Source organism: Xyrauchen texanus, chromosome 23 (assembly GCF_025860055.1).
Source record: "Xyrauchen texanus isolate HMW12.3.18 chromosome 23, RBS_HiC_50CHRs, whole genome shotgun sequence".
Lineage (NCBI taxonomy): Eukaryota > Metazoa > Chordata > Actinopteri > Cypriniformes > Catostomidae > Xyrauchen > Xyrauchen texanus.
The window spans coordinates 17,731,107-17,749,313 of record NC_068298.1 but is presented as its reverse complement, the minus strand read 5'-3'; the positions used below and the strand labels follow the sequence as shown (position 1 = coordinate 17,749,313).

General features: G+C 39.5%; 1 protein-coding gene across 1 annotated transcript in view; it reads left to right on the top strand.

Moving 5' to 3' along the window:
• Nucleotides 1–17,553, top strand: part of LOC127663099 (proto-oncogene DBL-like) — a 38,227-nt gene extending 20,674 nt beyond the window's left edge. Inside the window, exons 16-30 of the mRNA XM_052154531.1 lie at nucleotides 57–123; nucleotides 235–350; nucleotides 2,504–2,573; nucleotides 2,694–2,786; nucleotides 2,886–2,978; nucleotides 3,501–3,626; nucleotides 3,698–3,919; nucleotides 5,205–5,297; nucleotides 5,593–5,671; nucleotides 5,769–5,832; nucleotides 8,048–8,148; nucleotides 11,668–11,780; nucleotides 11,888–12,000; nucleotides 13,463–13,566; nucleotides 13,895–17,553. Coding sequence (XP_052010491.1) covers nucleotides 57–123; nucleotides 235–350; nucleotides 2,504–2,573; nucleotides 2,694–2,786; nucleotides 2,886–2,978; nucleotides 3,501–3,626; nucleotides 3,698–3,919; nucleotides 5,205–5,297; nucleotides 5,593–5,671; nucleotides 5,769–5,832; nucleotides 8,048–8,148; nucleotides 11,668–11,780; nucleotides 11,888–12,000; nucleotides 13,463–13,566; nucleotides 13,895–13,935 — 1,495 coding nt within the window. The 3' untranslated portion in view covers nucleotides 13,936–17,553. The remainder of the gene's footprint in view (nucleotides 1–56; nucleotides 124–234; nucleotides 351–2,503; nucleotides 2,574–2,693; nucleotides 2,787–2,885; nucleotides 2,979–3,500; nucleotides 3,627–3,697; nucleotides 3,920–5,204; nucleotides 5,298–5,592; nucleotides 5,672–5,768; nucleotides 5,833–8,047; nucleotides 8,149–11,667; nucleotides 11,781–11,887; nucleotides 12,001–13,462; nucleotides 13,567–13,894) is intronic.
• Nucleotides 17,554–18,207: the final 654 nt, after the last annotated feature.

Below are 18,207 nucleotides of genomic sequence, written 5' to 3'. Positions count from 1 at the left end.
TTGGAATAAACAAGACATGTCTGATCCTGTGAATCTGTGTGTGTGAGAGACTACAGACATGTGATGAATGAGCTGATAGAGACAGAAAGGATCTATGTGGAGGAGTTGCTGGCGGTGCTCCTGGTAGGATGATGAGACCTTCATGGATTTTTATGAGAATCTGGCATTGAGCGCAGTGTTGAGAGCTGAGGTGGTGATGGTATGGATTTGCTGTATATTTATGTGGACTTGCAGGGCTACAGGGCTGAAATGGACAATCCGTCTCTTGCTTCTCTCCTGCCAACAAGTCTTCGCAACACGAAAGATGTGCTGTTTGGAAACTTGCCTGATATCTTCAACTTTCATAGCAGGCAAGGACTCACACATGCATTCACACTGTTCACAGAACTTCATGTTGATAACGGAAGGAATGTGTAAACAATAGCTTAGGACTGAAATAAAATTCTGTTTCCTGTGAGATAAAGCAGCACCAAATCAGACCCAGCTGCACAGTTTTGACATTAAGACACTTTCATAAAACATTTTTCCTCCCTAATTTTACATACAACTTATCTGGTTTATGCAGCTGTGTTTGCTAGTGGCTTTGAAACCTGTCTTGCCTGCTGGGTCTTCATCCCTGACGAGGCAAATTGCCAAATTGGTAGACTGCAAGAAGCTGTCATGCCAATTAAAGCACTTTAATTACAGCTAAATGGCTGTTGGTCAAATAAGGATTTGATTAAGCCAATGAGAGCTCAGCTGGAAGGCAGAACATCAACAGTGCAGGGGGCTCTGACAGACAGTTGTGTGACCTTACTGTGAGTCAGTCAATCTTATCAATTGATTGCAGAGACAGAAAAAGGCATAATGCGACTGGGAAATAAGTAACGAAACTAATTGCCAACTATTTATGCATCTAGTTTATCATTGTAGATTTGTAGTGCATATTTCATGTAGTACATACTAGATGTGGTACATACTTGTAGTGGTAGGTATTGCCCTGGCTGTGTTCCCCTGAAACAGAAATCCTGGAATTGCCCCTGATTGAATGACATACTTAATTTGTAGTGCATAGATTTTTAATGCATGCTAGATATAGAGCATGCTACGTTTGTTGTGTATACTAGAAGTAGTACATACTTATTGTAGTTAACACTATATCAGTAGACACACTAGATTTGTAGTGTGTACTCAATGTAGTGCATACTAATGTTTGTGCAAATGTCATTTATAGTGTAAACTAGATTGTAATATATACAGTAGTATTTTTTTTTGTTGCATTTTATATTGCATACTCAATGTAGTCTATGCTAGATAGTAGTATGTAATATATTAGGCCATACTACATATGTTAGCCAGCAGGTGGTGGCAAAAGATACATTTTGTGTGTAATATGAGCCATTTGGTGACGTAAATTGAATCCGTTAGTCATTACATATAACAGGAGCTCCGTGATTGCTCGTATTACCACTACATTAATTAAGCTAGGACATTGTTTTAAAAGGATTTAAATGAACAATTTCAGGATTAAAGCTTATCACAGCTGAGAGACACACACCAGACTGTTTAATTACAGAACTCGAGGTGCTTACAGAGTTTACACATTGGATATACACTGTTTAAAATGGTGGAGGACATCGCTATTTCTATAGTGAATGTCTCTTGCTCGGTTACCACGAAATAGGGAGAAATACCCCCGCTTGGATGCTATTTTTCCACTGAGAAAGCTTACCTTCAGAACATTTACAGCATCTCTGCTTGGGAGTGGCAACAGATGATCGCACATGCTCCGTCTCTCTCTCTCTCTCTCTCTCTCTCTCTCACACACACACACACGCGCACACACCCATCCTTGTTTATCCAATAACTTGTTAGAAACAGCACAAGCCGTGATACTATTTCTGAAGTGAAGATTTTGAATTACTAACGGAAGCTGGGACGCATCATTTGTTTTGAACCAGCAACAGCAGATTCTGATCCGCAGCATAATAAAGTAGTTCCATGCACAAATGCGTTTTTATGAACATACTCGGTTTTTCAAATTTGTGTAAACATTTTCTTGTTCATTGAACTGTTGTATATAAACAGTATCACACTAGCAACCGTGCTATATGGCCCTACATCAGCACTGCCGTAATTACCTGCGGCCGAATCACAGCAGTGCTGATGTAAGGCCATATCGCACTCTTGCTTGTGTATATATATATATATATATACACAAATAATTTATATACACACAAAAAATACATATTTCATTACATATGTTCATATTGTATCTATAGTATAGTAAGGGATATTGGTTACTTTGAGTATGCAGGCACAAGATGGTGGGGTAAATGCTTATAATGTCGCACAGTATTTCATGCATGCATTCATTTTAGTAAATTGGTTTATTTTGAATGTTAGTCTTCAAGGGGATACAAAGGGTAGTTTGACTGTAGTTTAACAGCTTTAAATTATGAGTAGCTTGCGGCTTGGCCAGCACTGTAGCCAAAATGTTTGACTTGTGGCTTCTGTTCTACAGTGTCTTCCTCCAGGATTTGGAGAGCTGTCTGGAGACCCCTGAGGCAGTAGGGGCATGTTTTCTGGAACGGGTGAGAAATGCTGGGCACAGTTTAAAACACCATATGAGACTAGTCTGAAATTAGTGGTCATGTCACCCTTGCTGTATTATTACAAAACAAATATGACATTAAATATCTGTATATTTCCAGAAAGAGAATTTCCATTTATATGAATGCTACTGTCAGAACAAGCCTCGATCGGAGTCCTTATGGAGGCAGTTTTCCGATTGTTCATTTTTTCAGGTATCAAAAACTGTGCTTACCTCCCAAATAATTTTGCTGCACACATTTAGCTATACATCTCGAGCAATAACATGCTGGGATGTGTGTCGTTTGCCTTAGGAGTGCCAAAAGAAGCTGGAACACAAACTTGCTCTTGATTCATACCTGCTTAAACCAGTCCAGCGCCTTACAAAGTACCAGCTCCTATTAAAGGTGAGATCTAGAATACAAAAGTACACTTCAGGCACTTTTCCATAAACAGTTACCATTGCCAAATCATGCCAATGTCTGCCGATCCTGGCTCGTTGACACAGTTACAGTTTCTTTTTCCAATGTGGTGCAGTGAAATCAGTATTAGAATAGACTGACTAAGCAACCACTGATGAGTCGCCATGTCACTACAGGTGTTCCACAAGGTTCTCTGTTGAGAGTGCAGTTAGCTACGGTTAGCTGAGACATCTGTTCTGAGAATGTTTGTAATTGACCATACCGAACTCAAGTGGAAATGCTACTGGAACCATTACTTAACATGCTCAAAACCTTTTCGGCCTAATGGTGGAAAAAACTTTACACACCAGTCATCTATTTTAAGCATAGTGTCATCACCTTATATAATTTTAGTCCATAAAACGTCTGTAATCCATACAATGGGATGTTAGAAGTTGCCTTCTGCTCTAAAATATTTTTTTCTGTCCAGTACATCAAAGGAATTAGTTTGTGCATGTTTTCTGTCAGGAGCTTCTGAAGTACAGCTCAGGCTGTGAGAGGATTTCTGAGCTGCAGGAGGCACTAGCAGCAATGCTGGACCTGCTTAAATCTGTCAATGACTCAATGCACCAGATTGCCATCACTGGATATGAGGTGAGATTTTTACCAACTTAATGTATGAGTGTCCGTCTGAAAATGTGTAATCAACATGCTGTATGTTGCAGGGAGATTTCGGCGATCTGGGCCGTGTGCTAATGCAGGGCTCTTTCAGCGTGTGGATTAGTCATAAAAAGGGTCCGAACCGCGTGAAAGAGCTGGCACGCTTCAAACCCATGCAACGTCACCTGTTCCTGCATGAGCACGCACTTCTCTTCTGCAAGCGCAGGGAGGAGCATGGAGAGAATGCTGACAAGACCCCCTCCTACAGCTTTAAACACTGTCTGAAGGTAGAGACACCACCGGCTGTGAATACATATACAGCACTGCCAGCCTCACATGTGCATGCATCTAGTGTTGGGTATCGTTACTTTTAAAAGTAACTCGTTAGAATATTGTTTTACTCCTTAAAAAAGTTACAAAATTAATTAAGTTAGGGTTAGGAAAAGTAAAGTGTTACGATGCTTTTGCATTATTTTTGCATAACTTTTTACTGACATACAATTTCTCTTCTGCTATGCTATGCATTCCATACAAATAAGCCATGCATTGCATACAAGAGACATTACAGGTCATGCTAGCTACTGTACAACACACATCAAAACAACATAGTAAACAAAAAGATAATTAGAAAGTCTACAATTAGTAGGTCTTCACGTCATTTATAATAAAGTCTCAATAACATGAATATTCATGATTTGTTTTTTCATCAACATGGCAGCCAATATGAATAATGTAGAAAAGCCACTGTCTTACCTAAAGCAGTATAGTTCAACGTCTGAACCAGCATCATTTGTGCCATCGTGTGTGGTGCCCATCAACAATGTCAGAGTCAACTTTAGATGTTTCCAAAAGTCAGGCTAAAATTCAGTGGGGAATGTCGGGGAATGTTCAAGGAATGTGTCTGATAATGTGTACATAATTAATGTAGAATGTTGCTTGGAGCCACTGATCCAGAGTCAGCTTTTCTCATCCCATTCTTCCAGTTATGGGGAGGTATAACATGGAGCGAAAGAGATTCACCACAACTTTCACTTATGAGGACACATTTCTTAACTCTCGTTGTGATTGGCAAAGTTTTTGACGGCTGCACATCCAAGGCTCATATGCTCTAGAACTTCAATGCCCATCATGCACTACGTCTTCTTGAAGTTTGCACACTTTTACTCCTGATTTCTCACAATACGGGGAAAATAGAGGTGTACAAAAACAACGTGTTACTTTATTTAAAACGTAACTCCGATATTATGGTCTAAAATGAAAAAAAAATTGTTACTTTTTACTCCGAAAAAGCATCACGTGTTTACAAGCGCACGTTACTTGTAATGCGTTACCCTCAACACTGCATGCATCCGTGTATGTCAGGCTGTTTGCTCATAACAGCATGACTACTGGTGCCTACCTTGATTTAAAAAATTTAGTGCAACATCACAGGCCTTCTCAGATTAAAGGTAGTATGTGCATGTATGTGGCAGATATATAGTGGGGGGTAATGAGCTATCTGTTTCCAGAATTGTGTTTTTTTTCTATGAATATAAAGTGCTTTCTGTGTTTGTTTAATTCTCTTCCTGGCAGATGAGTGCAGTAGGCATTACGGAAAACGTCAAAGGAGACATCAAGAAGTTTGAGATCTGGTACAGTGGCAGAGAGGAGGTCTATGTGATACAGGTATGAAGGTTTTAAGGAATGGTTCACTGTCGAGCACCAACAATGACAAAACAGCACCATAAAATTAGTCCATAAGACTTTGGTATTAGCTGAAAATCTTCCACTCTGTTGTAGATATCAAATCTTGACAGCCCCATCTAAATTCACTTTTTATTTATAATAACATTTACATTAAAGGAATAGTTTACCCAAAAATGAAAATTCTGTTATCATTTACTCATTAATTATGGTTATTTACCCTTGCTATGCAAAACCTTTAGAACAGACTCATGAGGAATTTTGACACTTCTCACAGGCACCCACAGTGGAGGTGAAGATTACCTGGCTGAACGAGATCAGAAAGATCCTCACCAACCAGCAGAAGCAACTAAAAGGTCTCAACACAAATACAATGATTGAATTTTAAGTATTATATCTCGATCGGTGTGTGCACTTGAAGTAATCTGCTGTTTTCTTCTCTTGTTGTTCTAGAGGAGTTGTGTCATTCTTCTGCAATCTCTGACCAAAAGCAGCTGTCTCCGCCCCTTTCTGTGAGGTAAGGGTCTGCTTACACAGAAAACCTTAACTCTAAACTTCCCTCTTATCCCTGTTTGAACCCTCATACTCAACACTCACCATGGCAACGCTCTCTCTCCTTGTCCCTTTGGCTTAGACCAGCTTTCAGCAGCTTCCAGCTATATTAGATCTTTCTCAGTACACTTCCTCTCCAGAACCCCGCCCACATATTCAATAACGACCCCGCATTTATAGCCCTGCTTTAGCAATGTGTGCATATGATGTGTACTGTAAGCCTGACATGTCTCTTGTATTTGCATAAAGTGTTCGAAAACATAATTGGACATGAAATGTGAAATGTTTTGCTTGAAAAGTGTGTTTCTTTCAAATAAACGGCACTTGTTTTTTTTTTTTATATATAATGCAAAGTGTGGCTTAAGTGTCCAAATACTTTTGGGGCCATTGTATATGGAAGCCGCACACATTCAGCATATCCCATTTTAGCAAATTTAAGGTGAAAGTGTAAGAAGAAATTGATGATGATGATGATGATGATGATGATGATGATGATGATGATTATGGGGGATGAAGCAGGTGTGTGTGGTTGCCTGTCCTCCCGCAGGGCTGTGCGGCCTTCCCGTGGCGTTCTTAAGGGCTGCATGCCTCGCCTGGACCTTGTGTCCCTGTCGGGGGGCATGTGTGTGTGCCTTCGCGCTCCAAGCCCATGCCTCGCTCGCCCCTCACAGCGACAGTGACGCTCAATGGTAAAGCAGACTGGAGAGGGGCCTCTTCGATCTGTGCTCCATCACATACAGGGCTGCTACAGCCACAATCTAACCACCATCATCGTCCCCTCCATACATCCAGTACTGTGCAAAAGTTTTAGGCACTTGTGAAAAACCTTCAATGTGAGGATTTAAAAAAAAATAAAAAATAATGACAAATAGTTAATTAATCAATGAATGTCATACAAAGTCCAGTAAACAGAAAAAGAGCCAAATCAATATTTGGTGTGAACACCTTTGCCTTCAAAACAGCACAAATTCTCCTACTTACACATGGACACAGTGTTTCTTGGATGTTGACAGATAGGATGTTCCAAGCTTCTTGGAGAATTCGCCACAGTTCTTTTATTTATTTAGTCTCGATTACTTCTCTCTCTTTGTGTTATCCCAATGTTCAGTGGTGGGCTTTGTGAGGGCCAAGCCATCTGTTGCAGGGCTCCCTGTTCTTCTATTCTATTCTATTTGCAAAAGTAATGTTTGGGGGTCTAAAATGTATATTTCCTATTGACACACTAAAGTAGCAGATATAAATAACCATCTTAAGACAAAACTTTTTGTGAAACATCTTATGTGCCTAAAACTTTTGCACAGTACTGTACCCCAAAACAGGAACTCACCAGCAGTGCCCTGATCATCAGTAGGACAGGCAGATGCTTTGCGACCCCATTTCTGCATCTGTTTTGTATGAAATACAAACTAAATCGAACACCAAAATAGGGTTGGGAATCGATAACCGGGTCTTATTCCGAACTGGTTTTATTTTTTAAGCAAATACTAGAACCAAAAACGTTTCATGATTTATCATTCCTTTGACGGTACTGGAATGTCTGCATTCTTCAACAAATGCAGATAGAACATTGTAATTATATCAATATATGCATCAGGGCCACATTAAACTTTGTTTTTATGACAATCAGCATGCGTCTTTCTGTCATCTGTGCACAAGAATGAACAATAAACTACATATGTATAAATTGTTTTCCTACAATTAAAAAATATTTTTGTGCTATACAGTATATGAAACATCTATGCCACCATTACAGTGGAATGATGCCTTTAGAATTTTTTTGTAGGACCAGAAATGTCTTTATTTATTTTTGGTTATTTATTTATTAATTGTCTTTACGATTCCCATCCCACCCCTTCACCTACATCAGAGTTTGGTTCAACTCCATCATTTTGGCTGTTGAATGGTGCTTGTAAAAAAGATATTGTAAAATGGTTCTCACCTGTTTAACGTATTGAGTTGTATGAATCAATTCTGTGAATTTCAGTCCATTTCCTTATCAGCATGTCACTATACTGTTATGGAGTCATTTGCTCTGCAGGCCTCAAATTAGACTGCCATCTGTCCATATCTGCCAGCTTCTTACATACATGCGCTGGGCTGATGGTTGGTTTGGCTCTTGTTTTTATGCGTGATGGTGCATGTTTATGTATGGTAATTAATGTCATGCTCTTGTCCCACAGCAAGCAGCAAAGAGCGTCCGTGAGCTCAGAGGGGACTGAGTCGGGACACAGCAGTCCTGACACGCTTAGTTGCTCTACCCAGCACCGGCGCAACAGACGCAGTGAGTATTACACTCACAAACAGCTGCACACATGCTACACTCACTATATCAAATTTGATGCTGGCTGTTTGAATGATCCCTGACAATAACTTAAACAAATAATAACTATCTCATATTGTAGCTTATTCAAAGTAGCCATCCTTTGCTTGGATTACAGCTCTACTAATTCTGGGCATTCTCTCAACCAAGAACATAAAGTATGCTGGGATGCTTTTTATACATTACTGAAGGAGTTTCTATGCATGCTGGGCACTTGTTGGCTGCTTTTGTTTCACTGGTATTAAGTCCAACTCCATTTACAATTTTAGTTTTTTAAGGAAATTTAAACACTATTCATTTGTCCACAATTTTCAAGCATGCAAGCATAACCCTGTAGATCATGAGATTTGTGAGATTATAAAAACCTTTTAATGAGTTAGGTATATCCAAACATCTGACTGGTAGTATACATAAACTCACTGAAAAACATTTATCTGTTTTCACGCAAATTAAAGGGATATTTCATCCCAAAAATTTTAATTCTCTGATCATTTTCTCACCCTCATGCCGCCCCAGATGTGTATGACTTTCTCTTTCTGCTGAAGACAAATTAATATGTTTAGAAGAATATTTTAGCTATGTCGGTCCACACAATGCAAATTAATTGGTACCAAAATTTCAAGCTCCAAAATGCACAAAAAGGCAACATAAATGTAGTCCATAAGACTACAGTGGTATAATCCATGTCTTCAGAAGCGATATGATAGGTGTGGGTGAGAAACAGATCTATATTTAAAGGTATAGTTCACCCGAAAATGAAAATTCTCTCATCATTTACTCACCCTCATGCTATCCCAAAAAAACGAATTACATTTTGGTCTGTTTGCACCTAAAACTGATTACATGTGCCTTTATTTTTATTTGCTGTACGTCCTGTAAAAGAGATTTTTCATCTCAGAGAGGTTATTCTGGTTAAATAATGTTGTTATAATAATAATAATAATAATATTTGGACTTTGGAATTTGGTTCTGGCCACCATTTACTTGCATTGTATGGACCTACAGAGCTAAAATATTCTTCTAAAAATCTTCATTTCTGTTCTGCATAAGAAAAAGGACCCCATTTACACCTGGTATTAAGATGCTCTTATGGTGATCCGATCACATGTGGTCAGTGCTAAACAGGGTCTAAAATGGTTTGTGATCGGATCATAAGTACCACTTACAAATGTGGTCAAAAACGCATTTGATCTCATTGCATTTGAGGTGTGAGCGCTAATCTGTCCCGTATGTGTCCCGGGAGCAGCAAAGCATCTCCCCTCACCTGTCAATCAACCACTGTGCTAAAACAAGACAGTGGATACAAACACAAGAACTTCATGGATCTTCTTTATTGAGTCTGAATTCAACATGCAGTGACTTATGAGAAGCACAAACATCTGCAGCTCAGGTTAATACAGGTAATCCACTAAAATAATGGACAATTCTGCTCAAAATGTTGTGTTCGTGCTTAAAGGAAATTTCAGATGCATCATCCCGTGCTTTGTCTTTTCTGACTTTGTTGTGCTTTAATGTCATGCAGTAACACACTGACATAGTGACTGATGTATGTCGTCATGAAATCAGACCCTCCCCTCCAAATCCGATCACAAGTGGTTAACGGAGATGCATTTAAGCGACCAGGTGACCACATGTGATCGGATCACCCAAGATGCATCTTAGTACCTGGTTTAAACTGGTTCAGTCTTACACATCTGGTATGGCATAAGGGTGAGTAAATGATGAGATAATTAAAATGTTTGGGTGAACTAAGCCTTTAAGGTTGTATTCTAATCAAGGCTCAAAGTCACACAAATACACACTTCATATTATTCAGGAAGCATGAAAGGTCAAGTGATTTCCCCTCCCACATACACAATCTTTCCCACTAAGCCCTTGCACGATGTCAGTATTAGTCAGGCTAATCAAAAGTTTTGAATTCCTGAATATACAGGTCCTTCTCAAAAACTTAGCATATTGTGATAAAGTTCATTATTTTCCATAATGTAATGATAAAAATTGAACTTTCATATATTTTAGATTCATTGCACACCAACTGAAATATTTCAGGTCTTTTATTGTTTTAATACTGATGATTTTGGCATACAGCTCATGAAAACCCAAAATTCCTATCTCAAAAAATTAGCATATTTCATCCGACCAATAAAATAAGTGTTTTTAATACAAAAAAAGTCAACCTTCAAATAATTATGTTCAGTTATGCATTCAATACTTGGTCGGGAATCCTTTTGCAGAAATGACTGCTTCAGTGCGGCGTGGCATGGAGGCAATCAGCCTGTGGCACTGCTGAGGTGTTATGGAGACCCAGGATGCTTCGATAGCGGCCTTAAGCTCATCCAGAGTGTTGGGTCTTGTGTCTCTCAACTTTCTCTTCACAATATCCCACAGATTCTCTATGGGGTTCAGGTCAGGAGAGTTGGCAGGCCAATTGAGCACAGTAATACCATGGTCAGTAAACCATTTACCAGTGGTTTTGGCACTGTGAGCAGGTGCCAGGTCGTGCTGAAAAATGAAATCTAAATCTCCATAAAGCTTTTCAGCAGATGGAAGCATGAAGTGCTCCAAAATCTCCTGATAGCTAGCTGCAATGACCCTGCCCTTGATAAAACACAGTGGACCAACACCAGCAGCTGACATGGCACCCCAGACCATCACTGACTGTGGGTACTTGACACTGGACTTCAGGCATTTTGGCATTTCCTTCTCCCCAGTCTTCCTCCAGACTCTGGCACCTTGATTTCTGAATGACATGCAAAATTTGCTTTCATCCGAAAAAAGTACTTTTCGAGTGCTGCTTCTCTGTAGCCCATTTCCTGCACACGCCTGTGCACGGTGGCTCTGGATGTTTCTACTCCAGACTCAGTCCACTGCTTCCACAGGTCCCCCAAGGTCTGGAATCATTCCTTCTACACAATCTTCCTCAGGGTCCAGTCACTTCTTCTCGTTGTGCAGCGTTTTTTGCCACACTTTTTCCTTCCCACAGACTTCCCACTGAGGTGCCTTGATACAGCACTCTGGGAACAGCCTATTTGTTCAGAAATTTCTTTCTGTGTCTTACCCTCTTGCTTGAGGGTGTCAATGATGGCCTTCTGGACAGCAGTCAGGTCGGCAGTCTTACCCATGATTGCGGTTTTGAGTAATGAAACAGGCTGGGAGTTTTTAAAAGCCTCAGGAATCTTTTGCAGGTGTTTAGAGTTAATTAGTTGATTCAGATGATTAGGTTAATAGCTCGTTTAGAGACCCTTTTCATGATATGTTAATTTTTTGAGCTGTATGCCAAAATCATCAGTATTAAAACAATAAAAGACCTGAAATATTTCAGTTGCTGTGCAATGAATCTAAAATATATGAAAGTTTAATTTTTGTCATTACATTATGGAAAATAATGAACTTTATCACAATATGCTAATTTTTTGAGAAGGACCTGTACTACATGAATTAGAATTTAGGAGTTCACACTGAAATGTATGTGTGTGGTAGGCTGGCCGGGTGCACCACATTCTGTAGATATCTGTGAAGGTCTGGATGACTGGAGTGGAGCAAACTGTCTCTCTCACCTGTCTGACACTGAAGAAGAGGATGGTGGTCATCTGGTGCGAGCAGCACATTTCACACTTACTAGGTCAAGGTACAAGGCATAGCTTGCTACCGCAAGTTAGTTGACACCTCATTTATAACCATTTTAACCTGTTTGCTTAAGGTTCCAGGCAGATACAGGGCATTTGCCGACTGGCAGAAAAACGGGCAAGATAACTTGATTGTTAAATGTGGTGATGTCATACAACTGCAGCATGAGGAAAATGATGGCCAGTGGTGAGTAGTGTATGTCATAATGGTTTTCAGGCACAAAAAGACAGCTACCAGATGGTAGGCTTTTGTACAATATAAAGGAATATTCTAAACTTGAATAATGAGTATCATAATGTCGATTACCACAGGCAATAATTTGACAGTCAAATCTCTCATTGTTTAAAAACAATGTAAAATGTGTTTACACTAATGCACTCACAAACCTATGGGGCAAGTCTGTAGGACTAAAAAGCAAAATGCTTCAGAAACTGTATAAAAATGTCATACTGTTTCAAAAGTATAACCACAACACTTGAGAATGAAACTGGTGTGATGGAATCTCTTACCAAAATTTTTTATGCAGTATTTTAACTCTTGTCATGATCATGTAATCCAGTGCATTAATCTCAGTTACTTCCACATGATATCCACACACTAATACCAAATCAAAAGCATACTTGGAGCATGGAAATACATTGATAACACATAACCAGAAGTTCATCCACCTAGAAATAAAGGTCCCAACTCAAAAGGACTGTTGTCCGGTCTGTAGACTGTTGTTGAATGTTGTGGTAATCAACATTATGCCACAAATACTGTCGATTGTACTTAACTTATATTGAACCCAGAATATTCCTTACAATTACATTTTTCAGGAGGACAAGTCAGAATTATATTGTGTGTTAACTGACAGCATTCAACAGATGCTTTAAGGGATTGTTCATCCAAAAATGAAAATTCTCTCATCATTTACTCACCCTCATTCCACTCCAGAAGTGTATGACTTTCTTCTGCTAAACACAAATAATTTTTAGAAGAAGAATATTTCAGCTCTTTTGGTCCTCAAAATGCAAGTGAATGGATACCAGCATTTTAAAGCTCCAAAAAAAGCACATAAATGCAGTATAAAAGCAATCCATTTGACTTCAGTGGTTAAATCAATATCTTCAGTAGTGATATGGTAGGTGTGGGAAACAGATCAATATTTAAGTTATTTTTACTATAAAATATTCTCCCTGCCCAGTAGGTGGTGATATGCACTAAGAATGTGAATTGCCAAAAACACAAGAAGGTGAAAGTGGAGATCTGTGGTAAAAAAGGACTTAAATATTGATCTGTTTCACACCAACACTTATGTCACTCCTGAAGATATGGATTTAAACCACTGGAGTCATGGATTAATTTTATGGTGCCTTTGTCTTTTTGGAGCTTCAAAGTTCTAGCCACCATTCACTTGCATTGTGAGGACTTACAGAGCTCAGATATTCTACAAAAAATTGTGTTTGTGTTCAGTAGAAGAAAGTCATACACATCTGGAATGGCATGAGGGTGAGTAAATAATGGGAGAATTTTCTTGGGGCTTAACTATTCCTTAAGTCAATGGAGCATAAGTTGAATATTTCATCAACAAGCTTTATTCAGCAAACTAAATTTGGAATTTAGATTTTGATTTGGAGTGAATCAGTTAAGTTGTACATCCTCACAGGCTGGTAAAGAATCTGAGTCGCAGACAGGAAGGCCAAATCCCTACCGCCAACCTCCAAGGCATCCTGGGAGATGGTGTAAAGAATCACTCCACCTGGCTAGGAGGTGAGAGATCTCATTGGCATCCACTGCCCAATGAGAGGAAAGCATTGAGATGGCTTGTATACACCGATCAGCCACAACATTAAAACCACCGGCCTAATATTGTGTAGGTCCCCCTCATGCCGCCAAAACAGCTTGTGGTGAGAAGAATATTATCTCAGAATGCTATTCTGAGAATGCTATTCTGAAATGCGGATTGGCGCTGTTTTGGTGGCACGAGGGAGACCTACACAATATTAGGCAGGTGGTTTTAATGTTGTGGCTGATCTGTGTATGTACAGCATATTAATTGTGATTTGTTGTTTAATCCATGTTCTGATCTTCTCTGCAGACCCAGGCAATCGAAAAGCACGGAAGCTGAGCTCACCATAAAAGAAGTGCCCAGTGGTGCCCTGGACCTACCCAAACCACATAGTGGCACAGTGACCGCATACTTGTGTGATTCTTGGATTTAGATCTGGCCAGCAGACTGCAGACCTTGCTTTCCAAAGCAGGACAACATTCTAAATATATCAGTGTTCTTCCAATGTTCTTGTACTGATCCTCATTGACAGATGCTACCCAAATGAAACATGTGGTTTTTGACCTTTAAAACTTGACGACAGCAATCTTACAAGTTATGTCCACCACCTCAATGAGTGTTTTTGAAGATTTGCTCTCTGAACTCACACTTCAGTCTTCCCGACTTGAAGCCTTGCAAAAAAAATACACTTCTGAGAATGTCCCAATAGACTTCACTGTTCTTTTTAATGAATCAAGGCCAATGAAAAATATCTTGGAACTGTTCGTAATGGATTTGTACATTTTGTAATTCACTCCTGAAGAACTGAGTGCGTTTATGCTGTTATTTATTTTGTACTGTTATTGTAATTGTATTTATTCTCATTGAATGGAGAAACAGCTCTCTGAAGTGCCATGGGAGCTTCAATGCCAAACCATGCAGTGCCATAATTGTTTACCCATACTTGTGCTTTCAACTTAATTTAATGCAGATTTTGTTCAGCAGAATTTGAGTGCACTAGTTTAATATTACCTCAAAAATTATTCTCTAAAAGCACTTTATTCAGGTCACATGAATTTTGTTGTGGCCTTTTGCATCTTTCCACAGTTTTAAACCAGTTGAATTTTGCATGCTGTTAAATATTACCTCTCTTCAATTGATCATGCAGAATGATACAGAATCTGATTGCAAATACAACTGAATACTCATAGAGTCATAAGGGATTGAACAGGAACCATTTTCAGTGTTGTGTTCATACTAACACATTTGTGTTTTTATTGTCACAGTCGCGCTGCATGAGCAGCTGCAAAACCATGTTAATGGAGGTTTCTTATTAAGGGAGATCATACAGAAAACATTAAATATACACACTGTTTTGAATGCAAAATTAAATATTGATTGCAGTTTAATATGAATATACTACATAAAATCAATCCCCCTATTGGAGGAAGTATAGGTCTCTGTAGAACAGTTATTGGTGTTTTCAAATCTGTGGGTGTTTTCAAACCAGGATGGTCATATCTAAACTAACCAATAAAAGTGGGGAATCTCAGTGTAGAAATCAGTGGGTGTTTCCAAACTAAGATGGGCATTTCTAAACTAACAAAAAAAGTAGGAAATCTCAATGGTTTGAAAATGGCCACTGATTGGAAAAAGCCAATTTTTTGTTCTGCAGAGATAAGTCTTGGTTGGAGGGCTGACTTTGATATACCAGTGTTGAAGTGGAAATGAGCTGTGCATACCAGCAGGGGACGCTCCATATCTCTTATGGTATTAATAATTTTTTGCTATCAAGTGTGGAGCGTTTAGCTTCAGCCAGCCATCAAAAATAATGTCTCATACATGTCTCATGTAAAATAGCCTACGACTTATTATACCTTAATATAACCTGTGCAGTTTTTTATTTATCTGGACCATATGTACTGTCAGCTTTGCATATTTATAATGGCTTATTACTCATGTTAGTGTATCTAAAGGAAATTAATTGTGGGTTTTTATTTTATTTGTGCTGGCTTTTAGAGTATCTCTATGATGGAATGTACACCTATTGCAATGATGAAATACAATTTTATTAAGAAATTTAGGATTTATCCTAAAGTTCACTATAATTGGCACTGTTTTGAGCATGTTCAGCTCAAGGTTGTTGTGACCACACTAGACAGCCATCTGATCAACCTACCATCTTTATGCTGACCGTGGTGTTGTTTTCAAACTTCAGGAGCTTGACAGTGGGGTCTTATGCAATGCAGTCATTCATGTACAGGGAGAGGAGCAGTGGAGGCAGAACGCATCACAGAGGATCACCAGTGCTAATAGTGAATGTCCCGGATGTGAGTTTCCCCAGTCTCACTAGCTGCTGCATATCTGTCAGAAAGCTGGTGATCCATCAACAGATTGGGGTGGGCATGGATAGCTAAGTCAGTTTGGTTGAGAGAAGATCAGGCATGATGGTATTGAAGGCCAAACTGAAGTTCACAAATAAGATCCTTGCATTAGTCCCAGGTCTGTTGAGGTGTTGCAAGATATAATGCAGTCATATATTGACAGCATTATCCACAGACCTGTTTGCTCGGTAAGCAAACTGAAGGGGGTCCAGCAGGGGTCTAGTGATGTCCTTCAGTTAGGCCAAAACCAGTCTCTCAAATGACTTAATGACCAGAGACGTGAGAGAGACATGTCTGTAGTCATTAAGTCCAGTGATTTGGGGTTTTTTTTGGGACCGGAATGATAGTGGAGTGTTTGAAGCAGCAGGGAACTTCACACTGCTCCAGTGATCTATTGAAGATTTGTGTGAAGATGGGGGCCAGTTAGTGCAGACTTGCAGACAGGCAGGTTAAACACCATCTGGGCCTGAAGCTTTTCTAGTCTTTTGTTTCTTAAAGACCCAGCATACATCCTCCACACAGATCATAAGTGCAGATTGAGTAACAGGAGGGGGGGTTCTAGGAGATGTTGGTGTGTGTGTGAAGTGAATATCAGAGTAGGGGAGGGGTGTACGATTGGGCTTTTCAAACCTGCAGTAAAACATTAAATTCATCAGCCCATTGTTGACTCTACAGACCAAGGGTGAGGTGTCTTGTACTTGATGATCCTTTTCAGGCCTTTCCACACAGATGTAGGTTCATTAGCTGAAAACATTTTATTCAGCTTCTCAGAGTTGCTTCTTTTAGCCACTCTGACTTCCTTTAGTCAGTGTGCTCCTGGTCTGGTTGTACAATATTTTATCCCCACTTCTGTAAGCATCCTCTTTGACATGACGAAACTATCTGAGTTTTGCTGTAAACCATAGTTTATCGTGATTTAATTATAAAAATATCCTAGTAGGATTTACATATCCTCACAGAAACTGATATAGGATGTCACAGTCTCTGTGAGCTTGTCCAGGTCTTTGGCTGCAGCCTCAAAATCAATCCAATCAGTGCAAAGCAGGCTTGTAGTTACAGCTCTGCTTCATTGGCCCAACTCTTTACAGTCTTTACTATAGGCTTAGCTGATTTTAGTTTCTGTTTGTAGGTCGGCAGAAGATTAACCAGTCAGTGATCAGAGAGTCCTAAAGCTGCACATGGGACAGAGCGATATACATCATTTACAGAAATGTAGCAGTGATTCAGTATATTTCTGTCTCTGGTGGGGCATGTGTTGTTTGTATTTTGGCAGTTCACTGGTGAGGTTAGCCTTTCCCTTTCTTTTTAAAAGTTTTTTGATAATTTGGCACGATCTGCATTACGGCGTGTAGATGCCACACGTTTTTTTTTTTGTTTCCATCACCTTGTCCCCTCCCTCATCTGGGTGGATGGTGTGGAAGGTACGCCCCTCCCCAGGGAAAGGGGGGGGGGGTATAGGTCATGCTGGGAACGGGGGAGGAATGTGACCGGGTGGAGGGCGGGGCCGGGTCGTCATTCCGCACACCTGGCCCCTAATCAGGCTAATCAAGCCTCAGTTAGGGATAAAGGCCTACTGCAAGCTACAGTGTGAGAGAGAAATTTACGGACAGCTGTCAGACACCTGTGTGTGTTTGTCTTTTTGTTTAGTTCTTCATTAAACTATTATTTATATCTTCAAGCTGGTTCTCGCCTCCTCCTTTCCATTAATCCCTTTACAACCATGTAAATCACCAATTGCAGACACCATGCAAATGATTGGAGAAAGCCGTAAACTCTATCTGTTGCAAAATTGTCTATAATTTATTTTAAATTACACCAATATTATTGTACTAAACTCCACACAAAGTTTACTCCAAGAGGATTTTTAAGTGTAAAGCATAAGCATGTGGTCAGACCTTCATGCTAGCACCATCTTTGATTTACAACGGGAATGACATGAGGCTGTGAGGGATAGACTTACAGTCTCCTCCATTAGCTGTACTGCAGTTTAAATTGTTTCTGGATCGTTCCGCAGGCAAAACATTGATTAAACATCTGTCTAAGAACATTTAGTATTCAAAGAACTCCAGACAACATGATTTATGGAAAATCAGATGAGATCTATGAGCTTAATACAGCTTTATACTGTTCGTGCCATTGAAGAGATGGTAAGTCTATCCCTCTCACAGACTTGTTGTCATTCCCAAAGATGGCACTAGCATGAATAAGGTTTAATTAGAGTTGATAGATATTTATTTAATTTACTAACAAACACCAACT